This window comes from Protopterus annectens, chromosome 12.part0 (genome assembly GCF_019279795.1).
Source record: "Protopterus annectens isolate FY-2018-M chromosome 12.part0, PAN1.0, whole genome shotgun sequence".
Classification (NCBI taxonomy): Eukaryota; Metazoa; Chordata; order Ceratodontiformes; family Protopteridae; genus Protopterus; species Protopterus annectens.
The window spans coordinates 1,329,557,447-1,329,578,040 of record NC_056746.1 but is presented as its reverse complement, the minus strand read 5'-3'; the positions used below and the strand labels follow the sequence as shown (position 1 = coordinate 1,329,578,040).

Sequence of the window (20,594 nt, the reverse complement as noted above, 5' to 3'; positions counted from 1 at the left end):
TGCAGCAGCTGGAGAGACCCCAAAAGTACCTTACCTAGAGGATCAAGGGTCTCCAGCATATGTCATACGCTGCCAGACTGAAAAAGCTCCAGCTCTATTCAGTAGCATACCGCCTGCTCAGAGGTGATCTGTGCCTTACGTACAAGGCCATGTCCAATTCAGAATGAATGGACATGCTCCACCTCAAAAAATCCAAATCCATCAGAGCCACGAGAGCTAAAGATCTAAACCTCAGCACAAATATGAATAGGACATGCTGGAGGGACAGATTCATAACCCAGAGGCTTCCCACACTCTGGAACAGGATACCTGTCCATGTTAGGCAGAGCCCCTCACTGACTCTCTTCAAGAGAAATCTGGACGAATGGATGGGTGATTGTAGGTTTACCCTGAGGGTCATCTCTGTGTCATTGCTAGATAGAGGCACAGTAAACTAAATTTAATTTAAATTGTACACTTTTGTATTATTACATGGGGTGGCGAAAGCCACATACACTTTGGCTAGGCTTATAAATGCCCTAGGGCAGATAGCCTAGTACTATACTATGAAACTATGAAACTAGATCCAGTGATGTTGGTTCCTTTGCTCAGTATTCAGTTTCTGCAAATGTACAGCTTCTTGCCATATTTTTGTAGGATTTCTGTTTCAGTGTATGTGATTCTAATGTACGCAGCTCTTTGCATATGACTATGTTGTTGTGAGGATTTTGTATGTTTTTGTAAATGGTGTTCTTTGATATTTCTATTTTGGACTATCATTTTATCTGTAAGTGCAGTTTGAGTTTCTTTTTGATGATGGTTAGGTGTTTCAGAGTTGGTGTGGGGACACGCTGCAACAGGATACTCTTGATCCACTCACAGCTATATGACTGTAGAGTTAGTATATTTAAGTAAAGAGGTGGGAGAAGTCCCCCTTATGGGGATGTAGGGGGTTTGTCACCCTGCATTTTTTTTCTCAGTGTTTGAATGCATTTACACTTGATTTAGTATAGTCAGTGTTCCAATGTTTGTGGGTCCATTTTTTTTGTGTTCATTGTTCTATAATGGATCCCTTTAAAGTAGTGATTCAAGGGTATGTAACATCATACACTGTGCACATAAGGAAACAGTAGGGATTTCCAAAAGAGCTAAACTACAAGGTTGATTAAAAAGATTGCAGACCCTTTTGGAGTGTGGCACCAAGGCAAATGCACTAAGGCTTCTGCACAAAACCTGATCTACCTGCACTAAGAACTTCAATAAATCTGGCAGAACTTCAATAGGTCTGGCAGAACTTCAGTAGATCTAGCTAGGATGCATATGATAGGTGACTTGTGAAAATCAGAAAAAGCTTTTCACCTATAAATATCATAAAAAACTATTTGAAAAATTGATTTTTGATATTTTACTGTACATGGAGAAAATGCAAAGAAATAAATGCAGCATTTATGAACTATAACTACTAATATATCGTAATGGTTACCAGAGAACCAGTTAGCCTTAGAATCAGATCTGTGGGTTCAAGTCTCCCCAGCCAAGCACACAAGGCTTTTGTGAAAGACATCTGTCTTAAAGAAAAATTCAAGCATTTGCCAACCACAGACCCCAGACTCAGATGGGATTGTCTAAGTCATTCTACAAATGGCTGAGTGAGGTTGTACCTTTACATCCTGCTTGCTATAAAGAAACCAAAAAAGAGCCATAAAGATGACAGAGTGGACTATTAAGGCTAAGAAAGAAATCATGTATTATTACTGTTGTGCAAGAAGCCCAGAATTTCTGAATAGAAGATATTCAAAAAGATTATGAGAGAAATTAGAGGAAAGAAAATACCTGCACAAGAAAAACTGTCAAAAGCATCAAATGCAAATTTGTGTTCATTAATACAACAGATCCATGAAAAACATTATATAGACCAAGAAACCTTGGGTCGTTTGAAAAAAGAAGTGACAGAGGGAGTAAGAAAATATAAACAACAAAACCTGGAAATTTTTGAAAGGCATGAAAAAGAAACATGGACATGGGAAAGAAAGTGAGATTGGAAACAAAGCCTCTTTATGACCCTGTTTAAGCGTAGCCTGAATGACTGTATGGGAAACTGTAAATTCCTGCCGGGGATTTCACCTATGACCCTCCTAGATATGGGCAGTCATTGCTAACTAAGATCTTGAGTTTAGGCAGGATCCTTTGTATTAGGTTTCTCTAGTATTATATTGGGCACACACGGCTAGGCTTGTAAAGACCTTCAGGTCAATAGCCCAGTAACCACCTATGAACCTATATGGTGTAATATTTATGCAAAGGAGAATGGCAAACTAATCAATAGAAAAAAGCCCAAAGATATTTGAAAAGACATACAGGCAAAGGTACCCAGATATGGAAAATGTCACAATACAAAAAATAGGCAAACAAAGGAGGAACGTAGAACAGAAGATTAGTGAAGCAGAAGTTAATCAAATAGAAGCTGAAGTTATGGAGCGCCTCAAAATTCAACTCTGGTAATGTCATAGCATGATGAAACAATGAGTCCCCAAAGTGAGAAGAAAAAGGTGAAGCAGGAGACATGATCTGAAGAAGAAATATGGACATGGGAAAGAAAAAGAGATTTAATATGGTGTAATATTTATGTAAAGGAGAAAGCAAAGCTAATCAATACAAAAAAACACCACCAAAGATATTTGAAGAGAAATACAGGCTTAGGCGTCCAGACATGAAAAATTTTACAATACAAAAAATAAGAAGATAAAGATGGAAAGTAGAAAAGATAATCAGAAATGGAGACATTAAAGAAATAGAAACAGAGGTTATGGATTACCTGTGAAGTGAAGCATTTAGTCTAGAAAATCAAACTCTGGCAACATCACAGCATGATGGAACAATAACTCCCCAAATTAAGGAGAAACAGGTGGAACAGGAAGCATCTGATCAGTTGCCATTGCCATATGAAGATACTCTGGAGCCTTCAGTAGGAACCTGTCCGAACATTCAGTTGGAGTCGCACTGCAAGGGAAGGAACAGGAAATGATGGCAACTCTGACACAATCAATGTTGTGGAGTGATAGGCCAGTCAGTTCCCATATGAACAAATGTAAAATATTTATAACTATATTTATATATTTTTATTTATTTATTTATTTATATTTACATTTATAAATACCCATATTAACAAATGTAAAATAAATAAAAATGAAACAGCAATGGATGATGCAGGATCCAGCTGAAGAGAATCCGTCACAGGAAGATGTTCTGGAACTTTCTGTAGAATGTCCGCAGGAAATAGAGAACAAAGAATGTGCCTTCAGTTTAGAAGAAAATGATCTAAGGGAAGAGTTGCTTGATTTAACAGAGGTGGATAGACATATTATTACAATGAAAGAAATGGATTACAGAAACTCAATAAGACCCAAAATGTTAGAAGTCTGATAAAACAAATGAACACAGTAATGAAGACTATTAACAGAAATGCATGTGGTATAACTGAAATAAAAAGGATATATTACTGTGCAGCTAAATTAATAGCAGATAAAGTATTACCACAAAAACATGGGGCAGTGAGGGAAAGGAAGGGGATAAATCAAATACTATCATGGAAGTATCGAACAGACAAAACTATAAGCAGTTATGACAAGAAGTGTCACTGTTAGAAGAGTACAGAAGAAGGAATAGTTCAAGAAAGCTACTTAGTAAAATAGATTTGATAAGAGCAAAGCGCAGTATCAGAACAGACCAGGAGCTATCGTACACTTCTTCTTTTGGCTTCTCCCGGTTAGGGGTTGCCACAGCGGAACACCGGTCCGCTAATGATTGGCAGTAGATTTTTTTTTACGGTGCCAGCTCGACGCCCAACCTTCAACGAAGGCACGCCCATTCTATGCATGTCTTTTGAACGCCACTTGAGCACGGGGAGGACATGTAGACTCCACACAGAAGGCACTCCAGCCGAGAATCAAACAGTAGAACCTCTTGCTGTGAGGCGACAATGCTACCGCTGTACCACCATGGTAAAGAACACTATTGCAAATAATAAACTAAAGATATCAGCACAGGCAGAAAAACTTAGAAGATATGCAGTTTTGGGGTGATTGACTGGCCCCAAAATATATTGGATCAGTTGGACAAGAAAACAGGAAAAGCTCTTCATGCTTATCAAATGATTTTTAAAAATCAATGTATACCAAGATTATATATTTCCCGTTCTAAAGGAGGTATGGCCCTCCTCGAAACTGATTACTTGTATAGTACTGCAGTCATAGGACTGCATACATATCTGCTGCCCTCACAAGATCCAAACAGAGTGAAAGTTTTAAAAAATGAGGAGAAAAAGTCCAAGATGACGTCCCTACTCAGCTTAGCAGAAGCATATCGACATCAAGCAGGAATGGAAATCAAACCAGAAGTAGATAAAAACAGGCAGCGACTGAATGTGCCAAAAAACAAAAGAAAGAATATAAGGTGAAGGACCAGATGAGAAGGCAAGAAATGTGGTAAAGGCACAAATATAGTTGCAAGTACAGAAAACACCTGGCTCAACCTCATGTTGATCAGGATCTGATACAGGAATGGTTAAGGAGAAGTGAATTTAAACCAGAAGATGAAAGGTTAATATTGGAGGCCCAGGACAGTGGACTATGTACATGATGATTTACAATGTCCAATAAACGTGTGGGAGAAACAGACAAATGCAGGTCTTGTAAACTAATAGCAGAAGGACTATATACTGAAAGGCATAATAACGTGGCAAGACTGTTGCAATGGGGATTGTGCAAACATTACAGTACTGAAGTAGCTGAGAAGCATTGGAAACATGAGCCACAAAGCATTACAGGGAATGATAAAATGTATATCACATGGGATCACCTATCACCAACAGTTCAAAGAATAGATGCGAGAAAACCAGATGTATTAGTCCAGAAAAAGAAGACAAAAGTAGCATTGATCATTGAAATTGCTACACCCAGTAATTACAGTGTCCTACATACAGAGAGGCACAAAGTCATAAAATACCAAGATTTGCAGGCAAAAATGAGAGCAATGTGGAAGAAGGATATCCAGACCGTTCCAATAGTAGAAGAAGCAACAGGTCCAATAAAAAAGAAATTTACAGTTGAATTTATATATGCTACTAATACATGTGACTCTGTTTGAATTGCAGAAGGAGTCAGTTCTGGGCACATTGCAGGTGCTGCAAACAGCACTTTTGGCTAACATCAAAGACTGAAACAATACTAATTTCACAAACTTGTTAAAAATATTTTGACTTAGGAATGTGGTCCATTCCCATCATGGTATTAAAAACCCAAAAACTTGGAGAAATTAAACAATGAGAAACCTTCTTCTACAAAGTATGTTCCTTTCTCCTTAAATAAGGCCATGATTATGGTTCCCCCAAAACAGAGCGGTGTCAAGCTTCAGGCTCATTTTATTAATTTAATTTTATTTATTAATTTCTGACTTAGTATTCCTTACAAAGACATTACCCTTGTGCTTTTCACCAACCACGTTGCCACACATTCCTTACAAAAATATTACCATCATGCTTTTCACCAACCACGTTGCCACACATTCCTTACAAAAATATTACCATCATGCTTTTCACCAACCACGTTGCCACGTTGTCTCTTAAACACTAACAGATGGGTTGCCAACTGGCTCACAAACTGGTCACACACTATCAAAGTGGGTGACTCTACATCAACCAGCAAACCTGTCACCAGCGGGGTGCCACAAGGGTCAGCGCTGGGCCCCCTACTGTTTGGTATGTACTTCTCAGAAGTTCAGGCAAAAACTAAGGGGCTGTGGCTGACCAAGTTTGTGGATGACTGCAAACTGGGTGCAATTATTGAATCCTCAAATGATGTCAGTATACTCCAGGAGAGTCTTACACAGACCAACAACTGGTGTCTTAGTCACAGTCTTAAGCAAACTAAATGCAAAGAAATGCATCATCATTCCCTTCGGTAAAACAATGTTCCTTCACACTATCAAATTAACAACAATACCCGAAGTACCAACAAGGTTGGAAGGGATCTGGGATCACAAGTAGACTGTGACCTTAACTTTGACCACCATTTGTCTACTGTAGTAAGGAAGGCTTCTGCATACACACTTGATTAGTAAACGCATCACCTTGAGAGCAAAGGAGGTTATACTCCCCTCTATAGTCATCACTAATCAGGCCCACAATTGAGTATAAAACCCCTTTTAGCATGTACCACACAAAGCACCTGCAACAATTGGAGAGAGCTCAGAGGTTTCTAACAAAGAAGATCAAGGGACTCCAGCACGTGCCTTACACAGACCGACTAATGTCCCTGTCACTATACTCAGTATCATATAGACTTCTTAGGGGAGACTTATGCCTGGCTTACAGAGCAATCTGCGACCCAAACCTAATAAATTTGCTGCACAGCCGTAAATCAAACGGGACTAGAGCGACCTGTTCCAGGGACATAAATATGGTCTGCGACTTGAATAGGATGCGCTGGAGGGACAGATTTGTCTCCCAGCAACTGCCACGTCATTGGAATAGGCTGCCAATTCATGTAAAGCAGAGTACCTTTATGACACTGTTCAAAAGGAACCTAGATGAGTGGATGGGGGCACCGTAAATTCTTACCGGGATAGCACCCACAACCCTCCTAGACATGGCCAGCCATTACTAAATACAATCCTGGGTATTGACTAGAGTATCTATTGTATTACATTGGGATGAAATGGCTAGGCTTGAAGTGATCTCCAGGATATTAGCCTAGTAACCTCCTGTGATTCTATGATCCTATAAGACCAAACTTGGTTTATAAAAGGGAGAAAAAGTATGAATCCCAGCATACTTTATTTGACCTGATGGGACCAGACATGCTCAGGTTACTCTGCTGGGAATCTGTATCTCTGGATTTGAGACAGGCCCACAGGTCTGGAGGACGACCCTATTTCCAACGCATTCAAAATATTTTTGGCTTTGGTCTCAGTCTACATAAATGGATACATTTACTGCATACTACATCTCTCTGAAAAGACTCCATCAAATAAGGAGCTGTCTTAGTCCTGTACTGAGAAACCAGGCAAGGGTTACCTCTTATCCCTGTTCCTCATTCCAATTCACCTTGTGTAGTCACGTAAAGAATGTCATCAATATCCTTTCTTTAGATCGACATGTTTGAACCTTAAGCACTTTTATATGTTGGTTGTTTAGTCACAATATCAAACATTGCATTATTTGTACCACACACGTTGCAGATGTCTAAACAATTCAGTGCAGTTTTGAGCTATCCTTAAGCAGACTGAAGTCATTTTTCCTTCAATGTAATTTTGTAAACCTGCTCCTGTTTTTTTTCTAGACCTGCAATGTAAAACAGACAGAAATGAAACTGCCAGACTCATTTGTTTAAACTTAAAATCTCAGCTGCTAAATGGACTCTCTTTCTGTCTTTTATGGGGTGCTCAGGTACTGTAAAAATTGTGTTTTTGCCTTCTTCTTCGCCTCTCCCATCAGTTTAGCTCAGTAAATCAATATAAGGCTGCAGCAGAAGGAGACCCTCCCCCCAGACCTGCAAGCACTTCCTCCTTGGCAAGGCTTTGAGTGCCCCAGTTTTGTCCATCTATCAAATAAGTTTCTTTCTGGTTTGATATAATGAAACTAGTGGTTTCTACAAGCAGTGTGGACAGCTGTGGAAGACAAGAACAGGCTTAAATATTCCCTTTGCATCAGGCAGTAACGTAGGCCCGACTGAGAGAAAAAGTGTTTGACTACACAATCATCAAAAAAAAGCTGTAAAAACACAACACACCAGCAAAGCAACAATAGCCAACCAATGCGTGTTCTCTACAAGAGGCCTATCTCACTCCCCCTGCTACTTACATATATATATATATATATATATATATATATATATATATATATACACACACACACACAAAACTATCACTGGCATTTTGTGTTTATATGACTATTCAATTTGCTTGTGCCATTAGTCAATCTGTTTGAAGTGAAAAGTCATTCACTACTGTGACCCTTATCCTGGGTATCAGGAACAGCTGGTTTAGGTCCCACAAGGTTACAGGTTACAGGGAGATTAATGAAACATCTGTTGTTACACAGTCTGTGGAAGAAGCTTGGTATATTAACAGAAGAACAAACTCTATACTGGGAAACATGCCACGGACATTACTAATGTAGAGATATTGTCTTTATTTATATTTGTCTATGGAACTTTTCTAACCGGGCCTCATTTGAAAATGGGATTTATTCCTGGTTAGACTTTTTTGGTGATCAAATGTCAAATAAATAAAACAAATAAATAAAAGTTGACAGAATGTTCATTTTCAACCTCTGTTCTGGAAGCATTCCTGCTTTGGTCTTGTGGGAGATATTGGACAGAAAGAAATGTTAGCCAACAAACAAGTGGGACAAACTGTGTTTTCTTCGGATTAAAAAAAAGTGTAACAAATGTTTTGAAAAGGTAACTGTTTTTTTTCTCCTGTATACACTCCTAAATGATGCCAGCAGTTATCTAAACACTATTGTCATGAGATAAGCATCATCTTAACCTGCTGGCATTATGATAAACCAAAAGACTTCTTTTTTCATATGGTCAAGGGCTATCCTGTTGCAAAAGTCCTATAGGAACATTCTTCAGTCTCTTTAGGTCTTTGTTAGGCAAGTCTGAATATAACACAAACAATAACTCACCACTGTCCATTTTTTGTTTTATAAGGGAGGAAAACTGTTATAAACTTGAGGTAAAATATCTTATGAAGTCAGTCAAAATCTTAAATTGCACTCGCTGCATGTTTCCCTATTCTAAGAACCCAAATTGGCCCAAGAAGTGTAGCACTGATTTAAGTTTTTCTTCTTGTAACTACGGACCAGTTTTGTAAGCTTCTCAGTGTCTGGTGTGTGCAACTCTGAGTAGGTCACTTTACCAGATACTGCTCCCAGGTTGTCTCTGCAAAGGGTTGTTGTCCAGTGGGCATACAGTTCAAAAATCATTTTTTCAGGAAAAAAGCCCACAAGAAGTGTATGTAATATTATCTGATCACTAACCAGTAAGGAAAACTCCTTCTGTCACACATTTAACTTGTCCGTGTTACTTCATTAATAGATTATATTGGGAATAACAGAAAAAGGGCTACTGCTAACCTTCAGCAGTGATTGCACATCATTTTTCCCCAGACAAATTTAACCACTGTATTCTTCCTCTTAATGCATTACTACATAGTCACAAATGTATGTTTCATCCATTGTTAATGAAACTTCAGTAAAAACAATTGGTCCAAAAATTATTTGCTGTTTAGAACATGCAGCGAACAGGTTTGGCATAGACATGCACTATCTTACTGATGCCTTTTGAACTTTAAACAGAGACGCTCCCTTAGTATGCAACAGGGACTTTATTCCGCCCACTTACTTCAGAATAATATTGGTCTTGCTTGAAGTAAAACACTGTCACCAAGTAACATGCTTAAAACTGTCTCCCCACCCCTTAACTAGTGAAGCTAATTTATTTCAGAAGAAGGATTTGAAGAGAGTAGTCAGGAAATTAAATCCGGCTGGCTAGCCTCCATCAGGATTTGAGATATTGATATGACCCGCCAGAATCACTCATTCGGTGGTAGTAGAGCATTGAAGCTTACCTGTATCAAAAATAAACACGCATTTACAAAAAATGAATGTGCTTTTTAAAGAGGTCAATCTCATTTTAAAGAACATAACACATGGCATGCTGCCCACATCTACCAGGTAACACTGAACTGTTTTGTTTATCCCAAGATATTTCAGTAAAATTATACATTCTTTATTATATGTCTTGTTTCTTGATTTGCGTGATAATATGATACTGATTTTAACCTGCATTTTAATACTGAAAACTCAAAGTTCTGTAATACATTTCCTTACAAACTTTAATTTCTTTTTTACAGCTATCCTATTTATGTGCCACAAAAGCATTTTTTTCCTTCTTCATCATTTAATTACTTATTTTATTTATTACTTCACTGACAGGTGGGCTGAACTGGATCTTTATCAGAAGTGTTAAGCCTTTTCACTCAAGAGTCCCGATATTTCAAAAAAATAATCTAGAAATTCATATAAAAAACACTGAATTCCAAAACTGAGTGTTACACTTATAAAGCATTTTTGTAAAGGTGCTACACCACCTGCACCCCTACTAGAATGAGGGGGTATACACCTCTGTTTCTTATCTATACTAACTGCATGGCCTCTGTACCTCTGACTGAAAATAATACTCTAAGACCCCTTGAACTTAGCATATATCCCCTCACATTTTCACTTGCAATTCCTTTATTCCTACAATCACAATGGCAGTCCTCAGAATTTCAACAGAGTGAGGGCTGAAACGATAGCCATATTCAGTTACATCCCAGTACAGAAAAATAAGTGAAGCATACAAATTTACATTACAAAATAACACATATTAAGTACGTTCTTCATCCATTTTGGTCAGAGCAAACTCTGAATGATATTATCCCTAGAAATTTAAGATCTAAACAACACTGAAAGAGCACATATATTTGGCCTTAGCAAACAGACAGATTTTCAGCTAGATGAAAGGCCTTGGATCCCATATTGAGGGGGAAAAAGTTCCAGTTTAGAGTCATTCAATGGAGAAGCATAACTGGCACTTGGAAGGATCAGTAATTGGTACTTAGGCGCTGGAAAGAAAGGGATGGGACAGTGAATGGTCTTTGCATTTCTTTTAAAATGAAGTGCTCTGTGATGGGCGGAGAGTCATCTCAGACCTTTCAGAAATGCGAGAAGCTGTTACCACCTTAACCTTGAAATGGATAGTGAGACAGTATGCCTTCTCCATGGTAAACCAGCAATGTTCATGGATAGTGAGACAGTATGTCTTCTCCATGGTAAAGCAGCAATGTTCATGGATAGTGAGACAGTATGTCTTCTCCATGTTAAAGCAGCAATGTTCATGGATAGTGAGACAGTATGTCTTCTCCATGGTAAAGCAGCAATGTTCATGGATAGTGAGACAGTATGTCTTCTCCATGGTAAAGCAGCAATGTTCCCTTCTATGTGAGTTGTTAGTAAAAATGACGTATTTTATTCCAGGTTAACTAAAGCACTGGTAAGTTAGATGTTTTCAATCTGCTTTCCAGACTAGGAAAAAGATTCAATCTAAAAGTTAGCTTAAAACATGTTCTATCGGGCTGTTTGGACTCACCATTTAACTACGGCCTCCAAACAGGCTTCATGCCTCACGAATGAACAACAGCAACCATTATTCCATTATCCTTCTGCACAAATGTGGGCTGTTTACACATCCTGTAAACTACAGACCACAAGTCTCACTAGTGTCATATGCAAAGCCGTGGAAAGAATTATCATGGAAATGATCAATAATGTCATAGTAAACCTCCAGACATTGGACCCAACCCAATTTGATTTTGTCAAGGACAGATCATGTTTACTCAACCTGGTGGACTTTTCTGAGAAGGTCACCAGAGCAATGGACAAGGCCAAAATGGTTCATACTTCCTACTTTGACCTGGCCAAGGCATTTGACACAATTCTCCACTCATCCATTATTGATAAAGACATGAGGCTAGGTATAACTCCTTATGTCACCTGGTGGATAGCCATCTGGCTCAGACAGGACCCAGGAAGTTAGAATTGGGAAGTTCATCTCTACAAAGAAGTCAGCCACCAGTGGAAACCTCGGGGATTAGTCCTGGGGAATGCTTCTTTTTGGCATCTATTTCATTAAAGTTAAGGCCAATGTCAAGGACCTCTGGTTGACCAGATTTGCAGATTATTGCAAATTAGGAGCAGTCACAGAATCTGACACTAACATTAATGTTCTCCAGAAGGTTTGACACAGACAAATAACTGGTGTCATAGCCATGGACTAAAAATAATACCAATAAATGCATAATAGCATCCTTCAGGAAGTCATCCACCCTTGGTAGCTATCATATTAATAACGCACCTTTAAGAGTTGACCCAATAGTCAGGGCTTTTGGGATGCAAGTAGACAGTAATCTAGTCTTTGACCATCATGTGTCTACAGTAGTGAAGAAATCATTTTATGTTGCATAATGTATAAACAAAGGTATATGACATCTAGCTCCAAGGAGGTCATTGTTCCAATGTATTCAGTATTCACAGACCTATCATTGAGTATAATGCCCCCTTTGATGTGTACCTAACCAGGCATATCCACCAATTAAAAAGTCCACAGAGATTCCTCACTAAAAGAATACAGGGCTCAATTAACATGTCCTCTGCAGACCACCTCAAAGCCCTATCCTTGTTTTCCGTCTCCTACAAGCTTTTGAAGGCAGATTTGTGTCTGGCATATAAGGCATTGTCATACCCCATCCTGATGGACCTCCTGCGTATCTGCAAAACAAATAACAGAATTACCAATTTTAAAGACTTAAACCTTGCCTGTGATATAAATATGGCCTGCTGAAAAGAGAGGTGTGTATCCCAGAGACTTCCCTGTCTCTGAAACAGGCTCTCCGTCCATGTGAAGCAGAGTTCCTCCCTAAACCAATTTCAGTGTAACTTGGACAACTGGATGGGAAACAGGAAATTCATACTTGGTTTGGCACCTATGTCTCTAATGGATGCAGGCATCCTGTAAATGTTTAATTTCCAAGGCTCCTACCTACATTTACCAAAGGTACAGGAACTTGTCAGAGATTTGGAATGCATGGCCAGGCTTTAAAAGGCCCCTGCAGTCATTAGCCTAGTACAAACTTATGTATCTATAAAAGTGAACCAAAGACTTTGCTTGTTGCTATGCAAGTGATGATATCTTTTATTCATTACACTTCATCAGACATATGAACCAGATAAGCACACTTCATTAAACATTTAACTAAAAAAGTCAAAGTGTTAAAAATATCATCTATGTTTTATTTTGTCTTTGTTTTTAAATTACACTAAAATTTCAAAATGTCATTAATTCCTAGAGGATGACAGGGATTTATAATCACTTGCCATTTAAATGGACAAAAAGAAAACACACTTTAACAGCTGGAAACTAACCAGCCTGCAAGAACAACTGAGCCAAATGCAAGTTTTACCTGAATTGACTGCAGCCAAATAACCATTCTGATTCCTCCCAGTAATATCAGTAATAAACATAAACAGCTCTAACTGTAGAAAAACATACCCTGTCAGTTTAAATTCACAGCATAAACCAATGCTAATAACATTCAGGGTGTGGAGAGGTCATTTAGAAGAAAAGGACATGCTGTGGAAGGTCCAGAAACTTGAGGAAATGTGTATAACCCTTTAGGATAATACCAATAGGGCTAATAATGTGGCACAGTATAAATAAAGGAATGCAAGAGCTGGAGGTGGTATCCAAATAAAAATAAAACAATGGAAAATCATGGAAAACATGCTCAGTAGAAGCCATTATTTGTATTGTTAAAAAAACTCAGCAGGGTGTAGCACAAATGGAAGCAACGCTGAAAATGCTTTTAGGAAACAAGACACAAGTTTCACAAAAGGCAATAAGAAAGCCAGGAAATGTGAATTTCTTCTTAAAAGAGACCAAACAACAAAGAAGAAAAGATATATGAACATAGAATATAAAAAAGAAAAATGAGGAAACACAAGACCCCTATCCAGTTGTGTGACGTTAAATAAGCTGAAAAAGGGGAGATAAGAAAGGCAAAGTAACCCGCTCGGGCTGTAGACCCCCAAGGGACGGGGTACGCAGGGAATGAAGTATCAGGGATAAGCATGACAAAGGGACCAGTGTAACTCTGACCTGAAAACGAATGAACTGAAGAGACCACAAAGGTGGGGCTAAAGGACTGCATGACCATTACAGGAAGCCGAATCCAGTGAGTGATCACTTTTAAAATGGTGGCATGAAAATGGTTTCCCAGTACACGTACTCTCTGACAGATCTTCACTGTTAAGAACACAAAGAACAAATGCTGCAGCAAACACGGAAGCAAACTGTGTGAAATTAAGTATTTTCTTCATTTTACTACTCTTTGGTAACCCATAATGTCAAATGCTAAGAGGGCCTAAAGAGACTTAATAGTGAAACAATCCTGAATTATTTACCAGGTCAAGACAGTTAATGTAATACATTCCACAGATTGTGGCAAAAGTGCCACAATAAAGTCTTTTTAGATCTGCTAATTGTGGTATCTCCCACTCCAAAACAAATTTTAAAAGCAAAGAAATATAGGATATAAGATAAGGTGACCACTGACCATAAAAAAGGAATACATAATGTAAGATAAGGTGACCACTGACCATAAAACCAGTAGAACCTTTAACTGGGAGAAAAAAAGAGACAGTTCCCAAACTTGTACTAACTTAAGACATATATATCAGCTATGGAGGGTCCTAGCAAATCTTTTAAATATAAGGACAACATTCCATTAGCTGAAACCACAGAAGGATGATGAAATTAAACCAGGAGATCCAGAAGAGAAAGGGTAACCAGAAAGCCCTGAGAAAAAAAAATATATTCAGACACTGAAATGATGCTAAAATATATTGAAAGCCTTTTGAATCAGTTGTAAATCCATTATTTAGAAACCCAATAGTAGAGATCAGGAGAATAAAAGCAAATTATAAGCAATGCAAGCCAATCATGACTAAAAAGGAGTTCATCCAAGCAGTCTCCCTGCAACAGCTACCATCCAAGCTAGAGAGATGAAACTATTATAATGAGCCAAAGCAGAGAACAGTAAAGGCTTCTGCATGTTGCTCAAAATTTAATTATTGTTTTTCATACGTCCTCCAAAGAGTAGGCTGAATAGTGGCTCTCCACTGTATCAATAAAAGACATCGGGACATATAGCAGCCTCTTGTTGAGACCTGCAGAGTAAACACAGTGGGAGTTTCTAAAAGCCAAGCTGTCAGTCTCCAGATCTGCCCTGCCCTTGTTTCTTTGTTTTTTTTTTCTTGCTGTATGGTGGTCAGCCCCATGTCCCTTTGATGGAACTGTATGGTGGTCAGCCCCATGTCCCTTTGATGGAACTGTGTGGTGGTCCACCCCATGTCCCTTTGATGGAACTGTGTGGTAGTCAGCCTCATGTCCCATTGATGGCTCCATTACTCTAACTAGTTACCACTTTAAGAGCCATACAATGGTATAACTGTGGAAGGGAGGGACACATTGTCTGTATATGCCTTAGTGGACCATTAGTATCTCATTGTACACAGCTGCAGCTTTTTTATAAAGAAGACACTGAAGACATTTGACAACAGAGCACTGTCTTATTGGACAGAACACTTACACAAAAATAGTTCCTGAAAATGTGATAAAGCATATATTACTGGTCTACGATAAAACTGTACAAATCAAGTGGGCGCAGTGGTGTTACAAAAATATTTTATTTTTATTTATCCTTTGTTGACCATGTTGTCTCACTAGGCTAGTAGCCTGTTTTCAGGGGAGACCAGAGGTGCTATTTATACTACTAGGGAACATTTGGCCAGGGCATGGGGGAACCTTTCCTATTTTTTTCGATAGGTGCCATGGAACCTTTGACATCCACCTGAGCTACCACCAACTCAAGCAGATGGGGCTTTGATTCATCATCTCAGCTAAAGGACAGTACACCCAGGAATGTTGCCCCCTCACTCCCATGCTGCACTAGAGTGTCAGCACGTGATCTGGGAATAGAACCTACAGCCTTCTGCACTAAAGGCGAGTGTGCTATCCATTGTGCCTAATGTGTTACAAAATATCCTAATGTGTTATAAAGGCAGAAGGGAAATAATAGGCATGGGTGGTACTATAATCCCCCTTACATCTGCATCTTAATTACACACTATATATATTTTACATCAATAATTCCTATCCTTGACAATCAGGCACAAATCAAAACTGTGTCCAGATGTTATAATGCCTCTGCATTTTGTTAAGTTACAGTCTATGACAAGACAGTTAACCATTTCATATAGTTGAATAAACCTATCATAAATATATAGAAACTGAAGAAATGTGCACAGACTGGGATAAACATGCCGTTGGAAAAGCAAAATCCAAATGTAAAACAAAACGACCAATGTAATAACACACTAGCTGAAGATAAAAACTTGTTTTATTACCAAACAAATAAAATAGGTGAGCGCTTTCACTTTTGCTTCATCAGACCATATACACAGAGAGTAGAGCAACCTTTACTTATAGGCAATCCAATTACTAAGGAGCCAATCACATGCTAAGGGTCACAGTTAAAGGAGAAAGACATAACAAAACCACAGCTTGTGTAAAATTATATACATATCTGCAGAAACTGCATACAGAAAAAATGCATACAAAGAGAAATTCAACATGCAGAAAAACATCAATGTCATAAAACAAACACAAAGAGACAAAAATATAAAAACAAACATAAGCAAAAATATAAAAAAGTCTTTTAACTCCTAAGACTACGTCCCTTCAGAATGGGTCTAAGTGGGACTTTCTCGTTAAGCTCACTACCCTGATCAGCTCTCAGTCTTACCATCCGTCTAACCTCCCTGGTTTCAGTTCAATTCCTGATGTCACCACCTCTAATGCTGGGATAAATTATGTCAATAACCATGAACCTGAAGGCGTGTCTGTTAGTAGTGATTACATGTTTAGAGAGGGCATTGGTGGTAGAGGCACAGTGTATGCTATACAAGTGTTCTCTAATTCTATCCCTCAAGGTCCTTTTAAGTATAGTAGTGCACATCCCTAATTCTGCTAAAATAATAACAATTCAAAAGTTTACCTTCTCATCAAGAAAAAAAATTACTGCAAACTCTTCTGTTTTTGCAAATAACGTTTGGAAAGGCTGACTGCTGGAGAACAACATGAAAGGTACCCCTATCACTTTATTTAGTTTATAAAAATACGCACACAATAGATATATATATATATATATATATATATATATATATATATATATAGAGAGAGAGAGAGAGGTTCTTTGGTTCAATTCTTGGTTGGGGTGCCTTCTGTATGGAGTCTGCATGTTCTCCCTATGGTCGCATGGACTTCCTCCTGGTGCTCCAGCATCCTTCCACATTCCAAAGACATGCAGTAGGTGGATTGGACACTCTAAACTGGCCATAGGTGCAAAAGTGTGTGTGAGTGAGTGGTACGGATGAACTGCCATAGTAGGGCTAGCCACCTAGCAGTGTAAACCTTGGCTAGAGATCATTGACACTGTTGAAAGTGACGCCATGATCTCATATGCAAAATGGGAAAAAAAGGGGTTGATAATGGATATATATATATATATATATATATATATATATATATATATATATATATATATATATATATATATGTATAAACTAATTCAGAGATCACACAATGCTTGGAGAAAGGGCATATTTCCCCAGCCCCAAGAATCATCCGATCTTAAAAACCTGTTGATCATCTGCTTAGTCAACCAAATAATGTCAACTAAAAACACGCTGACAAAAGCACTGTAAAACAAAGGTACTGGCTAACATATCTATATATATATATATATATATATATATATACACACACACACACACATATATATATATAGAGAGAGAGAGAGAGAGATAGAGAGAATTATGTGCACCGTCCACTGGAAAAAAAAAAAAGTCAAAATAGCTGTCGTAATCCATTGAACTTGCACACCCCTTTAACTTAATACATAACTCTGAGACTGGACCACAGTAGAGAAAAGAGAAACTTTGTTACCACCACTGTCAAACTGTCACAAGACTAGCACACTGAGCTTGCATTCTTTCATTGCACTCTAGCATACACATTTCAACATACTCTGTCACATTCACAAACACGCTAGTATCACCATCACACTCACTCACTCATCACTCTTTGCATTTAACCCTCAACCACACACACACACACACACACACACACACACACACACACACACACACACACTTACCATCAATGGTGTCTCACTCAAACAGACATATATACATTTCATTACATTTAAAACAGGTCTGACACTTTCACAGCCAAAACAACATTACAATTAAATAAACTATAAATTAAAAAAGGAACCATAAAAATATGATGACTTCCATTTTGACATGCACACACACACACACACACACACACACACACACACACACACACACACACACACGCACACACACGCGCGCGCGTGCACACACACACACACACACACACACACACACACACACACACACACACACACACACACACAGTCACACAGTCAAAACTGTTTCCCATACAATTGGAGTTTTCTGACAAAGCACTGGCAAATCATTGAGGGTTGAAGTCAGAAAATAATGACAGACATTTGAGTTTCAGACTTCATATCCTTCAGAAAATTCATGCTAATGCAAAACCTGTTGTTCTATCAACTTTCTATGTTTGCAAGAGCAATATTTAAAAAGTGTATCTATTTTTGAACATTTGTCCCCCATTATTTATGACTTTGTCAAGATTTCTTGCTCTTAGAGGTTGAATGATATCGCACACACACACACACTGATCCAGTATATATGAATTTATTGTTTTGCATTGTCTTTTTGAAAGACGTTTTTCAATGTAAGAATCTGCTTTGCACAGAGGAAAGAAGCATATCAGCTGAAATCAGTGTTCATTTTATCTGCAAATGTAAGAGAAAGTGATATGGTCATGTACTGTATATAAAGGTACATATGTTTTCTTAATGAGACATAGGCAGTCAGTTTCACAGTTATACTTCTCAACCTCTTAGAGCAAGAAATCTGGCAAAGCCATAAATAAAAGTGGGACAAAGGCCCAAAAATAGGGACAATTTTTAAATATTACTCTTACAAACTTAGAAAGTTCATAGCGTAACAGGTTTTGCCTGAAACTCAAATGTCTGTCATTATTTTCTAATTTGTCTTTAATGAATCTCCACTTATTTGCCAGAAACCATATTTTTTATGAAAAATGGACCAAAATATGAGGCAAAAATAAACAGTATGCTCACAGTTGTAGTTGTAATTGTCCAAGTTTCTCTTCACTGTTCAGACATTATGAATTCATATTTAGTACCATTTAATATAATGAAATGCTATTTGTTACCTTTGAGTTTCTTCAGTTCTTCTCTCAGTGTGTTCAGCCGTTCTTTGTACAGTTCTTCTCCTTTCTTCATTATGGCAATCTGTAATGCCTGCATGTCAACAGTCTGCTTTAATCGATTAAATTCCCCTTTCGTAACATAGTCAGGGTGGTGAACTTCTTCACCTAAATCTCCATAGTTAATTTCATTCTGCATGGTAATATCTAAATGAAAAGCCAAGCAAAACGTTCCCCCAAAAAGTATGTGGACCACTTTCATTGTAAACATATATACTGTATGATAATTTAGCTGCTTGTGGGTTTCAAACACCTTTTAATCAGGTTTGATGTTTTAAGCGCTCTCTCTCTCTCTCTCTCTATCCTTAGTATCACTTTTTTACACACAAGTTGCTTCCATTTGAAAGTAACAGAGTTCTGTTCACCTGTTTTAAAGAATCAGTGTGAAATGACACCTGATTTTTGAGTGTACTAGAACCACCCCTATTTCGATAACTACATCCATTTGTCTTTGCCTTCAGGAGGCATAATAATCCACACAGCATGTCATAAAGTGCTTCACACAAGAGTGGAGCTCTGCAGTCTTTCACAATGCAACTGCTAAATTGCTAACAAATTATAATATATGGTTTTCACTTACTAGCATAAAACAAGCATTTATAAGCAAATGTTTTATAAAAATAATAATATATTCATGTCCCATACTCAGTGTTGGCAGACATCCAGTTTTCCTTTACCAATAGTGCAGTGAGAAAGCCAAAAGTCAACCCTCTAAAAAAAAAAAAAAATCTGCAAAGACATTTTCTGTGCCGACTTTGAAGGATCAGAGCGAAAGGGTTGCTGACAGTAAAATATTGGTCAATGTTGTGTCCGTGTTGTTCTCTGGGAATCAGCCTTTCACTAACCCAACATTGTTCTTTCTCTGTAAAATATTGTGGCTATTTATTCTGTGCAAAAAGAAAAATATTTATATTTTGATAGCATCACAAATGCATACAATGTCTAGGATGTTTCATGATTTGAAAAAACACTGTCAGTGTTGCCCCATTGAACTGCAGTCCTGTTTAAGTACTTGAAGAAATATTTTTTACTTATGTTAGTAATTTCTTTCCCCACATCTAGGTCAGATTTACAAAGCAAAGCAGATAAGAACCTTCCTGTATTCTCTCTTTGCTAATAACATTAGAATGCTCTGTCTTCAGGGTTGCATTGAGATGGAAGACTTTTATAAGGCTGGAGCTCCATGATGGACTCTCTTACCTCTCCCAAAGGACAGACATTTAAATAGTATGTGGACAAATAGTAATTTTTAACAAAAAAAGATGTTAGTGGCTCAAATATTGTGCTGGCATAGTACTGTAATTCTGTCAGGTAAATAAAATAAACCATAAGCACCGTGTATCTTATGTTAGGGGAAGCCAATATCATACTGCAAGGCTGCGTAAACTAAAATACCTGACCATTTCAGTACCAGTGAGAGTAGGTCTAAAAGTTACACATACGCACACCATAACATGGCTTTTATTCTCTGTCTCTGTCTCTCCCTTTCTGTCTTTCACTCCGTATCTCTAATGATGATTTTTTTTTCTGTCGAAGCAAAAC

General features: G+C 38.0%; 1 protein-coding gene across 1 annotated transcript in view; it reads right to left on the bottom strand.

Annotated features, from left to right (window-relative positions):
• Window positions 1-19,401, bottom strand: part of LOC122817386 (complement C1q-like protein 2) — a 56,995-nt gene extending 37,594 nt beyond the window's left edge. Inside the window, exon 1 of the mRNA XM_044090576.1 lies at window positions 18,999-19,401. Coding sequence (XP_043946511.1) covers window positions 18,999-19,263 — 265 coding nt within the window. The 5' untranslated portion in view covers window positions 19,264-19,401. The remainder of the gene's footprint in view (window positions 1-18,998) is intronic.
• Between the last annotated feature and the right edge of the window lie 1,193 nt (window positions 19,402-20,594).